A 20,562-nucleotide genomic window follows, 5' to 3' on the forward strand; every position below is an offset into this window, starting at 1 on the left:
ATGGGGTGGCCCGCCTGCCTCAGGTGGTCCCTGGGATGTAGGACCTAGCGCTGGGCCACTCTCCAGCCACAGAGGTGGGGACCAGAAGAGGGAGCCATTGAACTTGTAGACTGTGGCCAGGGATACAAAAGCAGGCGCTCCAGAAAAGCCAACTCTTCATCACACACAGCGTTTGGCAAGAGAACCCCCATTTGAGCCTCACGCGATAAGCACGCCAAAGAAAACATGTTTTTCTTTTATTTGTTGTGTTCCCGAAAACTTGCTTTCACTGGCTTCCCCATGTGACATGTCCTGGGATTGCTCTCTGGAATCACCCAGAGAGGGTGTCAGCGCATGGGAGGCTGCTCCTCCTCTATGCGATAATTCCTGTGTTACATGCCTGCTATCTCTCACATTTGAGAAGGAAAAACTCCTTTCCTTCTCTCCCAGGGGCCTCCAGGCAATGGGTTAAGAGCCAGCAGAACTGAGATGCTGCTTTGAAAAGTTAAAGCATGCTTGGTGAGTCAGATCTGCTCTGTCCTGCCCACTCCCGCTCCCTGGGGAGCCTCGTAGAGTCTGGTCTTGGCCCCAGCCATCCTAACAGAGTGTCCTGTTTATTTCTGTTAAGCGTGTAGATTCCATTCATACCTTTAGTAGAAGGCAGTGGTAAAACCTGTCATTTCCTGAGGGCTCGCTGTGTACCAAGCCCTGGGTTACATGCGCTACACGCCTCATCTTATTCAATCCTCACCTCAGCCCTAGAAAGGGGTGCTATTACTAACCATACTTGACAGAGAGGAGATTGAGGCTCACAGAGATTAGGTAACTTTTTTTTTTACTTTTTGGCCACACCACGCGGCATGTGGGATCTTAATTCCCCAACAAGGGATCAAATCTGGCCCCTGCATTGGAAGCACAGAGTCTTAATCACTGGACCACCAGGGAAGCCCCAAGGTTAGGGACTTTGACTAAATTTACAGATAACGGGTAAGCAGTAAAGCTGGGATTTGAACCTGGCCAGCCAGACTCCGGATTCTATACTCATCAACACAATGCCATAATGTCTCTCTGAGTAAATCCTGCCTGAATTGGACTCCAAATTGGTGGATCTGGGGAGTCCTGGGCTTGGGAAGTTCCCTGGCTGGGGCTCGCCCCACTGCAGATGGAGAGATAGCAACTACCTCCACCTAACAGACCCCTCTGCTTATGTTAGAGTCACAATCCCCAGACTTTACTAAGGACTGTGGCTCCATCCTCCATAAGCAGAAATACAATGGACCTAGAGAAAAAGAGTTATGACAAACCTAGACTGCATATTAAAAAGCAGAGACATTATTTTGCCAACAAAGCTCCATCTAGTCAAAACTATGGTTTTTCCAGTAGTCATATGGATGTGGGAGTTGGACTGTAAAGAAGGCTGAGTGCCAAAGAATTGATGCTTTTGAACTGTGGTGTTGGAGAAGATGCTTGAGAGTCCCTTAGATTGCAAGGAGATCAAACCAGTCCATCCTAAAGGAAATCAGTCCTGAATATTCATTGGAAGGACTGATGCTGAAGCTGAAGCTCCGGTACTTTGGCCACCTGATGTGATGTGATATGATGTGAAGAGCCAACTCGTTGGAAAAAACCCTGATGCTGGGAAAGATTGAGGGCAGGAGAGGGGGACGACAGAGAATGAGATGGGTAGATGGCATTCAATCTTCACCTCAGCCCTAGAAAGAGGTGCTATTACTAACCATACTCAACAGAGGGGAGAGTGAGGCTCACAGAGGTTACCCATTCAATGGACATGAGTTTGAGCAAACTCTGGGAGATAGTGAAGGACAGGGAAGCCTGATGTGCTAAGTCCATGGGTTTGCAGAGTCGGACACTACTGAGCAACTGAACAACAATAAGTAAGTGAAGTAAGTCAGAAAGAAATATCATATGTTAATGCAAATACGTGGAATCTAGAAAAATGGTATAAAAGATCTTATTTGGAGAGCAGAAATGGAGACACAGACATAAAGAACAAATGTATGGATACCAAGGGAGGAAGATTGGGATCAGAAGAATTGGGAGACTGGGATTAATGTATATACACCGCTGCTGCTGCTGCTGCTAAGTCACTTCAGTCGTGTCCGACTCTGTGCAACCCCATAGACGGCAGCCCACCAGGCTCCCCCGTCCCTGGGATTCTCCAGGCAAGAACACTGGAGTGGGTTGCCATTTCCTTCTCCAATGCATGAAAGTGAAGTGTGAAAGTGAAGTCGCTCAGTCGTGTCCAACTCTAGCGACCCCATTGCAGACTACCAGGCTCCTCTGTCCATGGGATTTTCCAGGCAAGAGTACTGGAGTGGGGTGCCACTGCCTTCTCCAGCATGTACACTACTATGTATAAAATAAATAGCTTACGAGAACAGACTGCATAGCACAGGGAACTCTACTCAGTGTTCTGTGGTGACTGAAAACGAAAGCAAGTCCAAAAAAGAGGGGATATGTGTATACATATAGCTGGTTCACTTTGCCATATGGCAGAAATGAACACAACATTGTAAAGCAACTGGACTCCAATAAAAATTACTATTAAAGACTGAAGCAGGAATAAAAAAGAAATACAGGCCAGTTTCTGGCAAGGAGCACAGTTTCAAGCATCCACATGAGAGTCCATCGTGGTCTCCTGGGTCAGCTCACTTAGCAAATCTCTAAGGAACATGGGGCTGCACAGAGGGGCCACAGCAGCTGGAACAACACAGCAAAGGTCACAGTTCCTGGCCAGGAAACAAGCAGCACAGAAAGGGAGTAAGTAGGAAGGGACAGACGACAAGCTCCCAGCAAACATCCCCGCAACTCCTGTCTGACTCTCTGCCACCCCATGGACTGTAGCCCGCCAGGCTCCTCAGCAGAGGGGAGATTTGTCCTGTCCATGGGGTTTTTCAGGTAACAATGTTTGAGTGGGTTGCCATTTTCCTCCTCCAGGGGATCTTCCTGACCCAGGGATCAAAACTATGTCTCCCGTGTCTCGTGCATTGTAGGCAGATTCTTTACCCGCTGAGCCATCAGGGAAGCCCAGGCCCACAGTGGACAGGGGTTACCTAAAGATTTCAGAAAGTGTGCATCATCACGAATATGGGGGAAAAGATGACCATTTTGGTTAAAGTGAGTCAACTGAAAATTTTTGCCAAAACACCAAGGATGGCTTCTTGACAAACCAAAAGTTTCTTACACTTAGGCTTAGAGAAAGTAAGTTAACACAAATGACACTGAGGTACCCCAGCTCATTTCATCTTTATGACTGCCCATGAAGGTGTTTGTTGGTTGGTTTGTTTTTTAACAAATGTGGAAACTGAGGCTCAGAAAGTGACTTGGCCAGGGAAGGCACTGAACGGGAGAGCTAGAATTTGAAACTGGCTCCTTCTGACTCTACAGTCTCTTCTCTGCAGGTGGCCACATTTGTGGATGTGCAGGCAATTCTCCAAAAATGAATGACCCCACCGCGTAATGCTAAACGTTTCACCTCTTAGTTCCTTAGCCCAGATTCCCCAAAGGAGTACTACAGGAGGTGGGGAGAGACGGGGATTGAAATCTAGGAAGAAAGTAGTTTTTTATGCCTGAGGGTATCTTACGGCTATTTCTGGGACTGACATTTAATCGGCCTAAGGCTACTTGTGGCCGTATCTTTCCAGGCCCTGGGGAGAAGAGCTCGTTTGTTTCAGAGAATTCTGTCCCCAAAACACTCTGGTCCTATCTGAAGCTATCACACACGTTCCATTCATGGCCTGGGTCAGTTCCTGTTACGACGAAATCCAGGATTAGAAAACTTTCTATTCTGGAGGATGAAAAGATTTTCACACTCTAGGATATGGCCTACTTGTTTTGAAAAATACAGTGAAGCATCATTAGTTTGGACTGTGCTCCTTCACAATTGCTGATGATGCTAAAACTGAATAGAATGGAGTTTAAGTCAACATTTACAAAAAAACAGGAAAAGAAAGAAGAGAAGGAAAAATGAAGCAAAGAATGAAATATACATGGCCCTCTGCAGAATGCTATAGGAACGGATAGGAGTAAGAAGCTACGCCTATTCCCAAGGAGTTTACTGGAGTTTACAAGTTTCTAAGATAATTATGAGTCCAAGTTTCTAAGATAATTATAAGAGTCCACAAGCTAGCATGAGCAAAGAGTCATAGCTTCCTGGGCTTGGAAAGAATTTACAAAAGGTCAACTGAGCCATATGTGTTCTCACAATAAATTAAGATTTTATTCATTCAACATCCAATCATTCATTAGTTGATTTGAAAACTAGTTACTGCGTGTTCATGATGTGCCAGGTCTGAAGTTAGGCACTGATTGTAGAGATTTTAATAGTCTACATACATAATCTCATTCATTCAACACTCCCCCTCCCAACCCTACCCTGTGAGACTTGCTTTTATTCCTGCTATCATTCTGTTAGTACTATCTGCCCTATTCCCATGACTTGACTCAGTGCTGGGTGAAGACAGATAACTCAAACCAGCATGCAAAATTAGGCAATTCCTCTTCCTCTTCAACCCCATGTCAGATCCTAAAAGTTAGCTCCACTGATTTTTGCATTAAGGGTCAAATAACAAGGGACGTGCAGTTGCATGCCACCTTTGGGAAGTGACTCATCTGTTTTGTGTGCTTGTAACCCTGCTGCCCTGGAAAATGTCCCAAACTGGAAATCTGTCTGGGAAACAAGAGGAAACACCTGTGAAGAAACCCCTGTCCCAGTGCCCCTAGGACAAGTGGAAGTCTCCAAAGCCAAGCTCATTACCACTGCAATGAACGCCATCATCCTCGAGTTCATATCCTGGGTCGCAGCGGCAGATGAAAGAGCCATAGGTGTTGACACAGGTTTGTACACAGGGATTCTCAGTTGCACACTCGTTCACGTCTGTGAAAAACAAAAGCATATCACTGACCATTCCCACAAGAGAATGTTTGTATTAACTTGGCAGAAGGATGCACCAGCAACGAAACCCACTACCACCAGGAGACCAGATCCACAGATGCCAAGGCTCTCCATCTAAGACCTGTCGGATAGAGACTCAGACCCCAGAGTGTCCACTGAAGAAGCCTGGGCTCCATCCACCAGATCCACAGATGCCAAGGCTCTCCATCTAAGACCTGTCAGATGGAGACTCAGACCCCAGAGTGTTCACTGAAGAAGCATGGGCTCCATCCATACTTTCCCTCTGGGGTTGCAAGTTAGGAAGGGTGGAAATGGCGTGTATACATATCATATACGTGTGCAGACATGTACACGTTTACACCTCCAAGGAAGTCTACTCTCCAAGGCTCGCCAACAGGAATTTCTAGGCTACATCTGCTCCTTCCCATCCCCAATTAGCTCTTACCTCACCCCCACTGACTTTGAAGTTCCAGATAAAGAGGTAAATAAGCATGATAATTTACAAAAGATAACCATTCACTATCACTGTGGACTGAACTGTGTCCCCTCCAAAATTCCTATGTTGAAACCCTCATCCCCACATGTGATGATATTTGGACTTGGGGCCTTTGGGAGGTAATTAAGGTTAAATGAATTCATAAAGGTGGGGCCCTTATGAAAAGAAGCACTGGGGCTCTTGCTCTTGCTCTTTCTGTTGTGTGATGACTGGGGGAAGGTGGCCACCTACAAGCCAAGAAGCACCCAAGCAGCCAATCATGCTGGTACCTTCACCTTGGACTTTCAGCCTCCACAACTGGGAGAAAGTAAATTTATGTTGTCTAAGCCACCACGGTCTATGGTATAATATTTTATCATGGCAGCCTGAGCCGACTATGATAGATGGACTTAAATAATGTCACTGATTATTACAGAAGGATCTCGTACTCACCGAATCCTTTCACCCCATGTTACAAGTTCAGTAGGTTAAGGAGAGAACCACAAAAGGGCACAAGGAAACTTTAAGGAGTGATGGGATATTCATTGGGCTTCCCAGGTGGCACCAATGGTAAAGAACTCACCTGCCAATGCAGGAGACATAAGAGATGAGGGTTTGATCCCAGCATCTGGAAGATCCCCTGGAGGAGAGCATGGCAACCCACTCCAGTATTTTCCCCTGGAGAAGCCCATGGACAGAGAAGCCTGACAGGCTACAGTCCATAGGGTTGCAAAAAGTCGGACACGACTGAAGCGACTTAGCACACATGCATGGGATATTCACTGTCTTGAGCTGGCGATGGTTTCGTGAGGATATATGTTTGTCAAAGTGCATGAAATCGTGTGCCTTTAACAGTGCAGTTCATCTTATGTCAATTATACATCAACAAAGATGTTTATCTTGGTTTTGAAGTTGAGAGATGTGCCCAAGTCCCCAAGCTAGCAAGGGCACAGTTGAAAATGGGACGTGAGTCAAGGGTCTTTCCACAATATACAGGATTCATTCTGCAGAGCTCAGAGAAGGGGAGGCAAGGAGGGAGCCGTTGGTACAATAGCTCTGGCTGGCCCATTTTAAACTCCTCTCCCTGATACTCCATATGACAACGACCAAAGTGCCAGCTGAGGAAATTTCTATCCCTTTCAAAGTCCAGGGAAACCTCTTCAGACTCTTAATAGAGATTTGAATGCTTTCAGAATTAAAAGGGAAGTGGCTCGAGAAGTTTTCCTTAGAGAAGAGGGCAAGCCCATATCCACATTGCTCCCACATCCTGGCATCTTTGAAACTTTCAGAGGGGCAAAAAAAAAAAAATAGATGGCCATGCAGGGCAAGTCCAGGGAGATGCCAGTCTCCACCAGTGCAAAGGAAGTCTAAGGCTGTCCACCCAGGAGGCCAGGAAAATGTCGTGATGCCAGGCTGTCCAGGCAGGACTACACCAAGGAGGAGAGCTCGAGTCCTCGGCTTCCAGCCAGAGGCTGGCTGTGCAAGGAGAGCAAGCTCCAGACCTGCCCTCTTACAGCCTCAGCTACTTGCACTTCTGCCCCCAGGGCCCTGGTGGCCCTCTCTGGCCAGCCCTGCCCTCCACACATACCCAAGGGCCCTTCTGAATCCCCCGCTCCCCACTCCAACCTGCTGGACAGGAGGACTGGACTCTTGGGCTTTACACTCCTTTCTGCCACCACCTAACTGTGTGACTCTGGCCAAGTTGCTTAACCTCTTTGAAGCCTGATTTCCTCATCTGCCCTGCCTACCTCACAAGGCTATTGTTGGGGCTCAGTGAAATGAACAAATGTGACAATCCTTTGACGAGGGCAAAGCCCTCTACCTTGCTTGAGGTGTTAGGAATACAAAAGCTCGCTGGAGTTTGTCACATCCTGTGTTATCGTGGGCCCTGCTGATGCAATATCCCAGTGGCTGAGTGCCTGCGTCCAGGCCTGGGTGCTGTGTCTGTCGCTTTATCACACTGCTGGACCCGGAGCCAGGTATGTTAACTGCTCCTTGTCAGATGATGCTCTCCATTGGACACAAGGGCCTTTGGGCTTCTCTGTGTGTGGCTGTGCCTTAGGAGGGGCTGGCATCTCGAACCTCCAGCCCTGGCACGGAGAAGCCTGCATCTGCGCTAAGCCACTTATCACAGCAGCAAAGGAGCCAGGCGCCTGCTCCCCTGCCCAATCAGCTCCCTCAACCTCCCAGGCCAGCCTCTGCTCTCAGAAGAAAATGACCTCTCCTGGCGAGAGGAACACAGTCGAGACTTCTTGGAACAATCAGCAGAACCAGCTTTGGAAGAGAGACTGACAAAGAATCCAGGATCCAGCTCTTTAACGCTGATGCCTTCCTGTTTACTCAATGATTTAGATACGATTAAACTAATGGAGACATAATATCCTCCAACTAGCTGGCCAGGAGCCTGCCAGCCAGACCTCAAGTGCTGTGACAAGGAAATGGATCCTGCAAAAGCTGGTGGCAGGCTCCAAACAAAGACCTCATTCTGAGTCTCTGGCGCTGTCCCCACCCTGGATGGGGCAGCTGCCAGGGACTGGAGGCCCCGGGCTGGGGGCTGGGGGAGAGGAGCTGGGGGCCAGGCAGGACTTGTGCTAATTCTTTGGGTCTTAAGTCCCCTGTTCACTTCCTGAGCAGAAGATACCTTCAGCTGGAAACTGCCATAAGCCTGGAACTTGTTTTTCTTACTTATCAGTATGTGACACAATCATGTGAAAGTCAGAAAATGCCTTTGTTTCATTCTGTTACTGCGGGGAATGTCGGGTTGTAAGGGAAGTTACCACCATCACCATCATATTACTCTTTAAAATAATAGGCCCTCCTAGCATGGACAAGGGAAAGCTATAATGACAGGCATTGAAGTTGCCTGTGGGGCTTCCCCTGGTGACTCCGGGGTAAAGAATCTGCCTGCCAATGCAGGAGACAAGGGTTCCATCCCTGATCCAGGAAGATCTCTCATGGCACTAAGAAACTCATCCCGTGTGCCACAACTACTGAAACCCCCAAGCCCTAGAGCACGCCCTCTGCAACAAGAGAAGCTACCACAATGAGAAGCCCACGCACCACAGCTAGAGAGTAGCTCCTGCTTGCTGCAACTAGAGAAAGCCTGTGCAGCAATGAAGACCCTGCACAGCCAAAAGTAAAATAAATGAAGAAAATTATTATTTTTTCAAAGTTGCCTGTGAAACCCTTGCATAAAGTGTATGTGAATACCTCACAATTCATCAGGAATCAGGAGCCCTCTTTCTTTATCCCTCTTTGGGCCTTGGGAGTTGAACTCAGTCAGGCTAAGAGGACATGTGAGAAAGCTTCTGACTGATCAAAAATGTTGGCAAGGCTACTTGTGGACAGCGGATACACAGAGAGAAGCAAATCCATGAAATCGTAAGCTCCCAGCTGGTGGATGATGTGGTTCTAATCTCAGTAAATGCGCAGAGTACATCCTGACATGTTTCACATAAGCTCAGTTAGGATCTCAGGTTTCTGTAAGCAACGGCATGAGCGGGCAGTGAGTGGAAATACACTTTAACAAAGGCGTTTCCCACCGACATAAGCTGTCAGACTCTGAAGAAGACAGCATCTAGGGTTTCACACTGTGTTCAAGTTATCATTCACATCACATACCTTGGCAAGACCTTCCATCCTCGTTGAGGGTAAAACCAGGGTTGCATGTACAGGAATAAGATCCGGGAACATTCGCGCACAGCTGCTGGCAGTAGCCATAACGACATTCATCAATGTCTGGAAACAGAATTGCAAGCAAGATAAGATATTTCTTCTCCATCACCGATGCCACCCCCAGCATCATTATTGCCCGTCTCTTCTGGAACAGGATCACAAACGGAAGCAAAGGGGAGCTAATGCAAAGACAGCACCGACTAAGCCTCAGGGAGGGTAACACCCCTCTGGATTCCAGGCTCAATCTCCCCACCATCCTCCCTGACCTGTCTCAGTCTTGTGAACACCTGAATCTATCTTGAAAGTTGCAGAAAACAATTTTTTGCTTAGAGAGGAACGTTGGTCCAGGTGACCTCTAGGATTTCATCCGAATCTAAGACTTAACGCTAAGACGGATCCAACCCTGACAGGTGCTCTAAGATTCTACAGAAGCAAGTCACTGCCCTGGGAACAGACCAGTTAAAGTGTAAAAGGATTCCATAGCCTGGTTCCTGTAGGCTCTTTGCCAGCTCCACTAATAATGAATATGGGGACCTCCCTGGTGATTCAGTGGTTAAGAATCTACCCGGTAATGCAGGGGACATGAGTTCAATCCCCGATCAGGGAACTAAGATCCCAAACATCATGGGGCAATTCAATGCGTGCAGCACATCTAGAGAAGCCGCCACTCGCCACAACCAGGCCTGCCTGCTTCAACGAAAGACCCCGCATGATGCAACTAAGACCTGACACAGCCAAATAATCATTTCTCTAAAAATAATAATAAATAATGAATATGTCTGGCTGTTGGGAACAAGACTGAGTACAGTCTAGGCTGAGCTGGGGAGCATTGCAGTCTGGAGACCTGTGAACCCAGGAGCACAAGGATGCTGGAGTTCGCCTTGAATCTCCTCCTTGTAGCACAGCAGCCATCAAACTCTGGATAAACACACTTTTTTAAACTACAACCAGCCTTTCTTGAGCAAGCAGCTATGTGGGTGAATGGTTCCTTTTAGCAGAGCCAGGCTGACATGTGCCAGTCAGTGGGGAGTCTGAGGTTATGGGAAAGCACTTCCCAACACCCCAAGCTGATGGGCTGGAGAAACCACTCCTGCAAGATAGGATGTTTTGAATGAAGCCTCCAGGTGGGGACTAAGCTCTCACTTGATTTATACCTATCACGGGTCCCTACTTCACGCTCAACTCCTCCTAAACGTTTTCCCTCTGGTATCCCAGTTCCTTTGGAACCAGGGTCCATTCAGGGTTTTGAAGACCAGCTTAGAACTTTTCTCTGTGCCTGGCTTCTATCACCTACTGCCAGAAAGCAGTAGCCCCTCACTGGAAGGACTGATGCTGAAGCTCCAGTACTTTGATGCTGATGAGAAGAGCTGACTCATTGGAAAAGACTGACGCTGGGAAAGATTGAGGGCAGGAAGAGAAGGGGGTGACAGAGGATGAAATGGTTGGATGGCATCACCAACTCAATGGACATAAGTTTGAGCAAACTCCGGGAGAGAGTAAAGGACAGGAAAGCCTGGTGAGCTGCAATACATAGGGTCACAAAGAATTGGACAAGACTGAATGACTGAACAACTGCCAGAAGGGACCCCACCTCCACATTACTCATTATTCAGCCCCCCTCAGAAGCTGTGCCCTGCCCTTGTCACTCTGTTTTATCTCTGAGTGGTAGCTACTTTTAACCCAGCTCACCCCACCGCTGAGTGGCATGCAGCTCCCACGTGGAAAGCACATTGACTTGTGCAGTTGCTGGTCCTGACTCTTATGTGGGTGCAGTTGGGTGCATCCCCAAGCCCAGAGAGGCAGCAGGGGGAAAAGAGGGCATCTTCTGCCTTAGGGGTGGCTTGGAGGAAAGGCAATCCCCTGGCCCTTCTTTTTCTGCAAAGGCAATGCCTCCAAAGTCATGCAGAAAGGGTGGTGGATGGCTATGGAACTTGCACCTTGAAAGCAAAAGAAGAGTTTGGCCAGGAGAAGGCACAAGTTTAGCCGTATTGGGGAAAGTGAAAGTGAAGTCACTCAGTCGTGTCCGACTTTTTGAGACCTGTGAACTGTAGCCCACCAAACTCCTCCGTCCATGGGATTCTCCAGGCAAGAATACTAGAGTAGGTTGCCATTTCCTTCTCCATTTCCTTTCTTCTTGGAGAAAGGTCCTCACTTTGGATGTCAATTGTAAGCAGACTGTGCGTGCAGCACCAATTAGGCCTCCAGGAGCATCCTTCCTAAAGCTTCATGCTCTGTGAATAAGAACAACCCTCCTGGTGGAGGAATGTCCCAGTTACTGTCCCCACTCAGACGGGGAGGGGTTTCCTGGCCCCAAGGTCTCTGCAATCCAGCCTGTGTGTCCCGGTCACCTGGTCTTCTCTAGCACCCCCTGGTGGTGGAAAAAATGGACTGAAAAACAGGACACAGATTTTAGACCCAATAGCATATTCAAAAGCAGAGACATTACTTTGCCAACAAAGGTCTGTCTAGTCAAGGCTATGGTTTTTCCTGTGGTCATGTATGGATGTGAGAGTTGGACTGTGAAGAAGGCTGAGTGCCGAAGAATTGATGCTTTTGAACTGTGGTGTTGGAGAAGACTCTTGAGAGTCCCTTGGACTGCAAGGAGATCCAACCAGTCCATTCTGAAGGAGATCAGCCCTGGGATTTCTTTGGAAGGAATGATGCTAAAGCTGAAACTCCAGTACTTTGGCCACCTCATGCGAAGAGTTGACTCATTGGAAAAGACTCTGATGCTGGGAGGGATTGGGGGCAGGAGGAGAAGGGGACGACAGAGGTTGAGACGGCTGGATGGCATCACTGACTCAATGGATGTGAGCCTGAGTGAACTCCGGGAGTTGGTGATGGACAGGGAGGCCTGGCGTGCTGTGATTCATGGGGTCGCAAAGAGTCGGACACGACTGAGCAACTGAACTGAACTGAACTCTTTGTCCAACATGTTCCTCCTCTATGCGTCTCAGTTTCCAACTCTATAAAAGGTGGATGACATAATATATAACATCCCTTCCAGCTCTGAAATGCTACATATTGAGTTCCCATACAAATAACTCACACTGATCTGCTTATGTTCAAATCAGTGGCCTCAGATTTTCCATAATAGCTGAGGTTGGTTAAAATGCAAAGCAATCATCATATTCACACATGCCCATGCGCAGCCAACTCTTCGGTGCCTGGAAAGGAGAACCAAGTGAGGTCCAGGCTGGCTTGTCAGGCCCCTTTGGGCAGGGCTCTAGAGGCGACCTCAACACAGTTTCAATCAAGAGAAAACGGGAAAAAAGAATCTTTTTGTCTGTTTGTTTCCATGAGGTTGTTTGGATTTATTTCTTAGCACCTCCAGGACTGACTTTCAGGCAACAGCAGCGTCTTGAGACTTTAAACTAGAAGGGCTTTTCCAAGAAACAGCAAAGAAATCACACCCTAGAAAGAGAAATTGCAGTGACAACTAGAGATTGTTATGAGTGCGTGCACTTGGCTAAACCAAAGACTAGAGGGGAAGAAAGAAAAACAGCCCTCCAGGAAAAATAAACAGAGGGATCATATAGCCAATGCCAACTGCAAGGGAGAAAATTCTCAATAGGTGCTGACTGACTTTTTAAAAAGACCAGAGCTAGACGGGTGGGCATGGGGTGGGGGATATGGTGGGGTATTGGAAGGAGATGATGTTAGATCTGAATCCCCTGATTCATATTTGAAACCTGGGACATTTCTATGACAAAGCAAGCACTCCTTTCTATCGGTAGGATTTCTAATTAGGGACAGAATAACCCTCACCTCTACCACTTCCTGCCTCTGTTATAAATTTCCAAAGGCAGAAAAAAGGTTTAGGTAAGACCAAATATGAACCTTTAAAAATTACATTAAAAAATCCTGATGATGGAGAGGCAGTGACGAAGGCCTGAAAAGCACCTTCTTATCCTGGCAGAGTCTTTATTAAACTCTGTATAAACAGGGCAGTGAAAGGGAGGAAGACCGCAAGGCTCAGGGCCTGAAAAGCAGGGTAAGCAGCTGCAGCCATGATGGATCGATCCCAACTGTCAACAGCAGGGAGCCAGGCTGCCACAAGCTTGGATTTGCCACAAGTCTGCATTTGGGACTGGACAAAAACATGTTTTGGTGGTTCAGTGGTAAAGAATCTACCTGCGATGCAGGAGATGCAGATCCGATCTGTGGGTTGGGAAGATCCCCTGGAGAAGGAAATGGCAACCCACTCCAATATTCTTGCCTGGGAAACCCCATGAATAGAGGAACCTGGAAGGCCATAGTCCATTGGGTTGCAAAAGATACAACTTAGTGAGTAAACCACCACCATTGTCATAATAAAAATAAGAGAAAGTGAAAGTGGCTCAGTCATGTCCGACTCTTTGCGACCCCATGGACTATACAGTCCATGGAATTCTCCAGGCCAGAATACTGGAGTGGGTAGCCTTTCCCTTCTCTAGGGGATCTTCCCAACCCAGGGATCTAACCCAGGTCTCCTGCATTGCAGGCAGATTTTTTACCAGCTTAGCCATGAGGGAATACTGGATTGGGTAGATCCAAGAATACTGGAGTGGGTAGCCTATCCCTTCTCCAGTGGATCTTCCTGACCCAGGAATCAAACCTGAGTCTTCTGCATTGTAGGCAGATTCTTTACCAACTGAGCAATCAAAGAAGCCCAAAAATAAGAAAGTGGGGGGAAAAAATTCCTGGTGATGACATGCCGTCATGCGGTGATGGTGACAAGTGATCTTAAAGGGTGGTGCTCCATGTAAGCTCAACAATCTTCTGCCACCCACAACCCCAAAGAAAAGCCCATTGCCCTTAAGCCACCCAGCCATGACCACAATTCACAATACCCCCAGGCAATCATTCACTTTCAAGAGCTTCTGTATTACCTAAGCACTGGCCTTCGAGCAGCCAGTAGCCATCCGTGCAGGAACAGGTGTAGCCTCCTTCGGTGTTGATGCAAATCTGGGTAGGGTTACACTGGTGGGAGTCCGTTGCACACTCATCCACATCTGTAACACAGACATATTCCAAAGAATGTCACCTACATCTGTTTAGAGCCCTTGGAGCCACCAGAGGTGCTAACTGCTTGCTTGTCTGGCTGGGAGGCAGTTGATTATGTCCCTGGATTACATCACCTCCCTAACAGGTACCACTAGGAGACCCTGGCTTTTCTGGAGGGGGCCGAGCTAATCTGCTCCCTGGAAAATCTACAAGGGAAATGGCCAAAAAGAAAACACACATCCTTAAGCACTGTTCTGCCATCCTGTCCAACATTCTCTGAAAACAAGTTCACCTTGATGACAACCATTACTTGATTTAGAAATGTATTTTGTATTAGGCTCATCCATTCACATATAAACAGGTCTGCTGTGTACCTTCTGGGTGCACAGAGCCATGATAAACACCTCTGAGAACAAGAACAGAAGGAAGAGAAACATCCCTCGTTAGTGGAAGCTTGCGAGTCACTTGACTGCATCCACACAGGAAAATCTTTTCATTTGGGGCCCCTGCATCTTCAGGAAGCTTCTAGGAGCCCTCCAGCCTTCCCTCCTCCACTCCAGAGCTCTGGGGCTCACCTCCTGCTGCCCTGTACTCAGATTGGGTTTCTCCATGCTGTCATTACACATGCCCATCTGTCTGCTGCCGGGCAGGTACTTGTGCCAAGTCAGTCCCTTCTTCAGTGGGACCGTCAAAGCGCAGAGACCAAGCTGTATTATGCCCACGTTTCTCATATGGTGTACGCAATACTCAAGACTGTTTCAGCTGAAACGAATCCTACTTTCTTTTCTCCCCACACTGCACCTTAGGGAGTCCTGGAACAGGTGCTCCTGACACCACGCCCTCACTTTGACAAAACTCCACAGGGATTCACCCAGCACGCTTAATTCATCTGGCCTGGCCCTGCCTCTCCCCTTCACTCCCACCCTCACCTGCCTGCATCCTTAGTAGGGCTCCGGCCTTTTGCCCTCTCATCAGGGTTTGCTCATCTACACCCTACCCCTCCAGAATGGACCATCGCACCATCAGAAATATCAAGTTGACAAAAAGTTTGTTAGGGTTTTGCCATAACAGCTTCTGAAAAACCCAAACAAACATTTTGGCCAACCCAGTAGCATTAAAAGCTGCACTTCACTGAGACTGAGCCGTGCACCTGGCTCCTCATTTTCCTCTCACAGTCGCCCCATGCAGTGGGCTTGTGATTCCCATTTTACAAATAAGAAAATGTTGCCAAACATGCTATAGCATCGAGGTCTGTGCAGGGATGACAGGGCTCATGCTGCCGGGCCCTGGCAGGTCACGCAGAGGAGAGAGGGTTGAGCTTTTGCTGCCTTTTCCTGCCCCACCTGGGAAACTGTCTGCCTCTTAACATTGTAGATGGCAGACTGGGGGCGGGGGGAGGGGGCGGTGGTGCAGCGCTGGGGGGCCCCGAGGATTCCAAAGTGTTAGCTCCATAGGTAGTACAGGGGTGCACTCAGGAAGTGAGCACAACTGATCCAGTGAAACAAACATTCAGCCAGGTAAGTGATGGTCTCCTGGGTCCAAGGACACCACCCACCACAGTCCACCACCACGTGCCTCATCAGTCAACACCAAGGACGCTGGTTGGTTCCCACCCCAGCCCCAGTGACCAGAGTCTGGACATCACATGGAACCAGGCTCCAGCCTTCTCAACATGGACAACCTCCAAGAACCTACTTCCAGGGTGGCAGCCATCTCTGCTGCACCCCAACGATGGACAGCCTTGATGGCAAAGACCCAGGGCCGTTCTCAGCTGCAAGAGCTCCTGCCTTGGCCCCAGGCATCGCCTCCAGCCCCAGCTCTGCCCACCCAGCAAAGCCTCCCAGGGGATCCCGCAAATAATGCTTGGCCAGCAGCCGCTCCTGCTCAAATCCGTATCGAAGCCTAGGATAATAAATAAAGCCACTATCGGCCAGCACATATTTACATTTTTCCGGCGGGAAGTGATGGATGACAATTGTACCCTGGGAACAACTCTGCCTTAGGAATGTGTGCTCTTTATCCTGCTTCAAGGGGAACGGAGGGTGAAGGAGCAGCAGAGCCGTCAGAGAGCCCTGGGGACAGCAAGTTCCAGGGCTCTGTGCTGTGTAACCGGCATGGAGACGATGTGCCCCCGGTAGCCTGATAGACAGCCACCAAACTGGGAGAGGCCCAGGCTGGGCCCAGAGGAGCGTGGGAGGCCTCAATGTGTAGGCAGGTACAAACTATTCAAATCATCCAGAAACAAAATCTCTAAGGTTTATTTTTTTTAAATCCACCATTTTTACTCAGTTAAAGAATTAACTCAGTTATACTGCATATCTGTTGATGGACATTCAAAAAACTACTTGAATTGACTGATTGGATGTCTTGAACGGGTTGAATTCATTGTCAATTGATTGACCTTGAACGGATGGTCAATCTAAATATGTTCTGAGAACTCAGTAAGTCTGGGAGTCTCTGGGGGAAGTATGTCCCATATTTATATCCTCAAAATATACCTGGTTTTAACTTGGGTCCATGCATGTGTTAAATCATGTCTGATCCTTTGTGACCCCATGGACTGTAGCCCACCAGGCTCCTCTTGTCCATTGGTTTTCCAGGCAAGAATACTGCAGTGGGTTGCCATTTCCTCCTCCAAGGGATCTTCCTCCTCCAAGGGATCTTCCCACAGGATGGAACCCATGTCTCCTCCTTGCGTCTCCTGCATTGGCAGGCGGGTTCTTTAACACTTAAGCCAGCTGGGAAGTCCCCACCTCGGGTCCATAGTAAATGTTCAATGAATGAATGAATGAACACATGGGCAACACACATTAAGGCCTTTGAGTCCCCAGACAAGTTTTTCCAGCCAACTTGCTGACAAGTGTGTAGACTTTAAAAACAACCACCTCCACTGAAAACCCCCATCAGCTTGCACACCTGAGGAGCTGAAACTGAGAACGTTCACGCCTTGGGTTCCGCACGAGGTGAAAAGACTCATCACACATTCCAGCTCACAGCTGAATTGCTTACATTAAATACCTTTGATTTAAATAACAGAAGGGAAAAAATACGTCGAACCACTCCCAAGGACATTCTTTGGCAAAGGGGCCTTTTCTGCACCAGTGGAAAAGTACAAGTTAGGGCAACCTAAGTAAGTACCATTATCCTCAGATGCAAATTGTGCTGGTTACTTCTTCCCTTTTCTGTGTAATGTTTAGGAAACGTCCCTTAAGAGAAGAGGATGCTGGGTTCATTCAATCATTCATGCCCTCGCTCATCTATTAATTCTTTCTGTTCTACTGTGGCTGTGAGTGTGTGTGTGTGTGTGTCTCCTCCCAAATCTCCAGGCTGCTGAGAGAGCCAGTGGGGAGCACAGTCCCTCCAACTATGTGACTCCTACAGTGTCTCTCCTGGGGCTGTAGTCCGGGCAGCTGCCTGGGCCCTTCGAGGACTCTAGCACAGCAGCTGTGGCTCATCTCTCCTCCGCCGGGAAGACATCTACCCGCTGTCATCCAGCACCCCGATAACTGGAGGACAGAGCTCCCTGACACCTCCAGAACCAGATCACAGCCCAGCACTGCACCTGTCCAGGAAGAAATCATTCTCCGTGTTGAACAACACATCCCTGCTGCCCAATGCAGCTCTGAGCTGTTGCCCTTTCCTGCAGACCTCCCCAGGGTGGCCGTCAATTACAACATTCTCAGGACTTCCCTAGTGGTCCAGTGGCTAAGACTCTGCGCTCCCAATATAGGGGGCCCTGGTTCGATCTCTAGCCAGGAAACTAGATCCCGCATGCTGCAGCTAAGAATCCACACGCCACGACTAAAAGATCTCACATGTGGCAACTAAAAAGAAAATCTTATGCCTCAGCAAAGACTGAAGATCCTGTGTGTTGCAACTAAGACCTGGCACCCAATAAATAATAAAATAAATAAATACATATGCATGCATATTAAGTCACTTCGGTCGTGTCTGACTCTCTGCAACCCTATGGTCCATAGCCGCCCCCGCCAGGCTCCTCTGTCCATGGGATTCTAAAGGCAACAACACTGGAGTGGGTTGCCATGCCCTCCTCCAGGGGATCTTCCCGACCCAGGATTCAAACCTGTGTCACTTACACCTCCTGCATTGGCAGACAGGCTCTTTACCACTAGTAGCACCTGCTGCTGCTGCTGCCTAGGAAGCCCCAAAATAAATGCATATAAAAATGATTTTAAAAGTACAGCAATCTCAAACAACAACTGCTCACTTAGAAAAGTTCTCAAAGCAGTCAACCTCATCTCCTTGACCCGCTTCCAGGAGGCAGAAGTGGGCTCCCGGCCTTGGTACAGCGGCCCACATGTCAGACATACTCATTCAGGAGGTCATATCCATAGCTGTGTCCCATGTCCCCAGCTGGTGCACTAAGGCAGCAAGATCTCACAGGGGCACCAGGTGGAGAAACTGGCCTCAAGACATCAGAATGCAACTGCCCAACAAACCAGGACAACAAAAGGAACAGAATCTTCCAGGCTGAGACCTTAATAAACATTTCTCTGAACAGAACATACAAGTGGCCATTAGGCACATGAAGAGATGCTCAACATCACAATTATTAGAGAAATGAAAATTAAAACTGCAATGAGGTATCAACTCATACCAATCAGAATGGCCATCATTAAAAAGTCTACAAATAAATGCTGGAGACAGTGTGGAGAAAAAGGGACCCTCCTACAATGCTGGTGGGAATGTAAGTTGGTGAAGCCATTATGGAAAATAGTACGGAGTTCCTCAGAACACTAAAAATAGGATTACCATATAATCCAGCAATCTCACTCCTGAGCGTATACCTGGACAAAACTATAATTTGAAAAGTTCATAGCAGCACTATTCACAATAGCCAAGACATGGAAACAGTGTACACGTCCACTGACAGACGAGCGGATAAAGAAGATGTGATGCATGTATACAATGGAATACTACTTGGCCATAAAAAGAATGAAATAATGCCATTTGCAGTAACATGGATGGACCTAGAGATTATCATATTTAATACTAAGCAAAGTAAGTTCAGAAAGAGAAAGACAAATACCATACGATATCACTTACGTGTGGAATCTAAAGTATGACACAAATGATCTTATCTATGAAATAGAAAGAAAATCAAGGACATAGAGAACAGAATGGTGGTTGCCAAGGGGGATGCGAAATGGGGGAAGGATGGAGGGGGAGGTTGGGGTTAGCAGGTGTAAACTATTATATACAGAATGGATGAACAACAAGGTTCTACTCTACAGCACAGGGAACTATGCTCAATATCCCATGATGAACCATGATAGAAAAGAACAGGAATAAAGAATGTCTATATGTGCATACGTCCGAGGTCAGGGGCAGCGGCCGAGAGTACCAGACTGCGACAGCGCAGGAACGGCCGAGAGGAGCTACTCCGCGTCCGAGGTCGGGGAGTGAGGGTGGGCGGGCGGCCGAGAGGAGATGCCCAGCGTCCAAGGTCAGGGGCGGCGACGAGAGGAGTTACCCCGCGTTCAAGGTCATGGGCGGCGGCCAGGAGGAGCTACCCCATGCCCCTAAGCCCGAGGCCAGGGGCTGCGGGCCAGAGGAGCTACCCCACGCCCCCATGCTCGAGGCCAAGGGTGACGGCCGGGAGGAGCAACCCCATGCCTGAGGCCAGGGGCGGTGGCCGGGAGGACCAACCCCACGTCCAAGGAGCCGTGGCTGCGCGGGCGCAGGAGGGCCTAGAGGAGCTATCCCACGTTGAAGGTCAGGAAGGGCGGCGGTAAGGAGATACCCCTCGTCCAAGGTAAGGAGCAATGGCTGCGCTTTGCTGGAGCAGCCGTGAAGAGATACCCCACGCCCAAGGTAAGAGAAACCCAAGTAAGATGGTAGGTGTTGCAAGAGGGCATCAGAGGGCAGACACACTGAAACCATAATCACAGAAAACTAGTCAATCTAATCACACTAGGACCACAGCCTTGTCTAATTCAATGAAACTAAGCCATGCCTGTGGGGCAACCCAAGACGGGCAGGTCATGGTGGAGAGATCTGGCAGAATGTGGTCCACTGGAGAAGGGAATGGCAAACCACTTCAGTATTCTTGCCTTGAGAACCCCATGAACAGTATGAAAAGGCAAAATGATAGGCTACTGAAAGAGAAACTCCCCAGGTCAGTAGGTGCCCAATATGCTACTGGAGGTCAGTGGAGAAATAACTCCAGAAAGAATGAAGGGATGGAGCCAAAGCAAAAAGAATACCCAGCTGAGGATGTGACTGGTGACAGAAGCAAGGTCCGATGCTGTAAAGAGCAATATTGCATAGGAACCTGGAATGTCAGGTCCATGAATCAAGGCAAATTGGAAGTGGTCAAACAAGAGACGGCAAGAGTGAATGTCGACATTCTAGGAATCAGCGAACTGAAATGGACTGGAAGGGTGAATTTAACTCAGATGACCATTATATCTACTACTGCAGGCAGGAATCCCTCAGAAGAAATGGAGTGGCCATCATGGTCAACAAAAGAGTCTGAAATGCAGTACTTGGATGCAGTCTCAAAAATGAA

The 20,562-nt window shown here is 48.3% G+C and overlaps 1 protein-coding gene across 3 annotated transcripts in view; it reads right to left on the reverse strand.

Moving 5' to 3' along the window:
• Nucleotides 1-20,562, reverse strand: part of FBLN5 (fibulin 5) — a 93,412-nt gene that overhangs the window by 17,257 nt on the left and 55,593 nt on the right. For all 3 annotated transcript variants that reach the window (XM_010836188.1, XM_010836189.1, XM_010836187.1), the window contains 3 exons: nt 13,916-14,038; nt 8,991-9,107; nt 4,757-4,876 (listed from right to left, as the gene is read on the reverse strand). In XM_010836188.1, coding sequence (XP_010834490.1) covers nt 4,757-4,876; nt 8,991-9,107; nt 13,916-14,038 — 360 coding nt within the window. The remainder of the gene's footprint in view (nt 1-4,756; nt 4,877-8,990; nt 9,108-13,915; nt 14,039-20,562) is intronic.

The sequence above is a fragment of the Bison bison genome, unplaced genomic scaffold (assembly GCF_000754665.1).
Source record: "Bison bison bison isolate TAMUID 2011002044 unplaced genomic scaffold, Bison_UMD1.0 scf7180017864061, whole genome shotgun sequence".
Taxonomy (NCBI): Eukaryota; Metazoa; Chordata; class Mammalia; order Artiodactyla; family Bovidae; genus Bison; species Bison bison.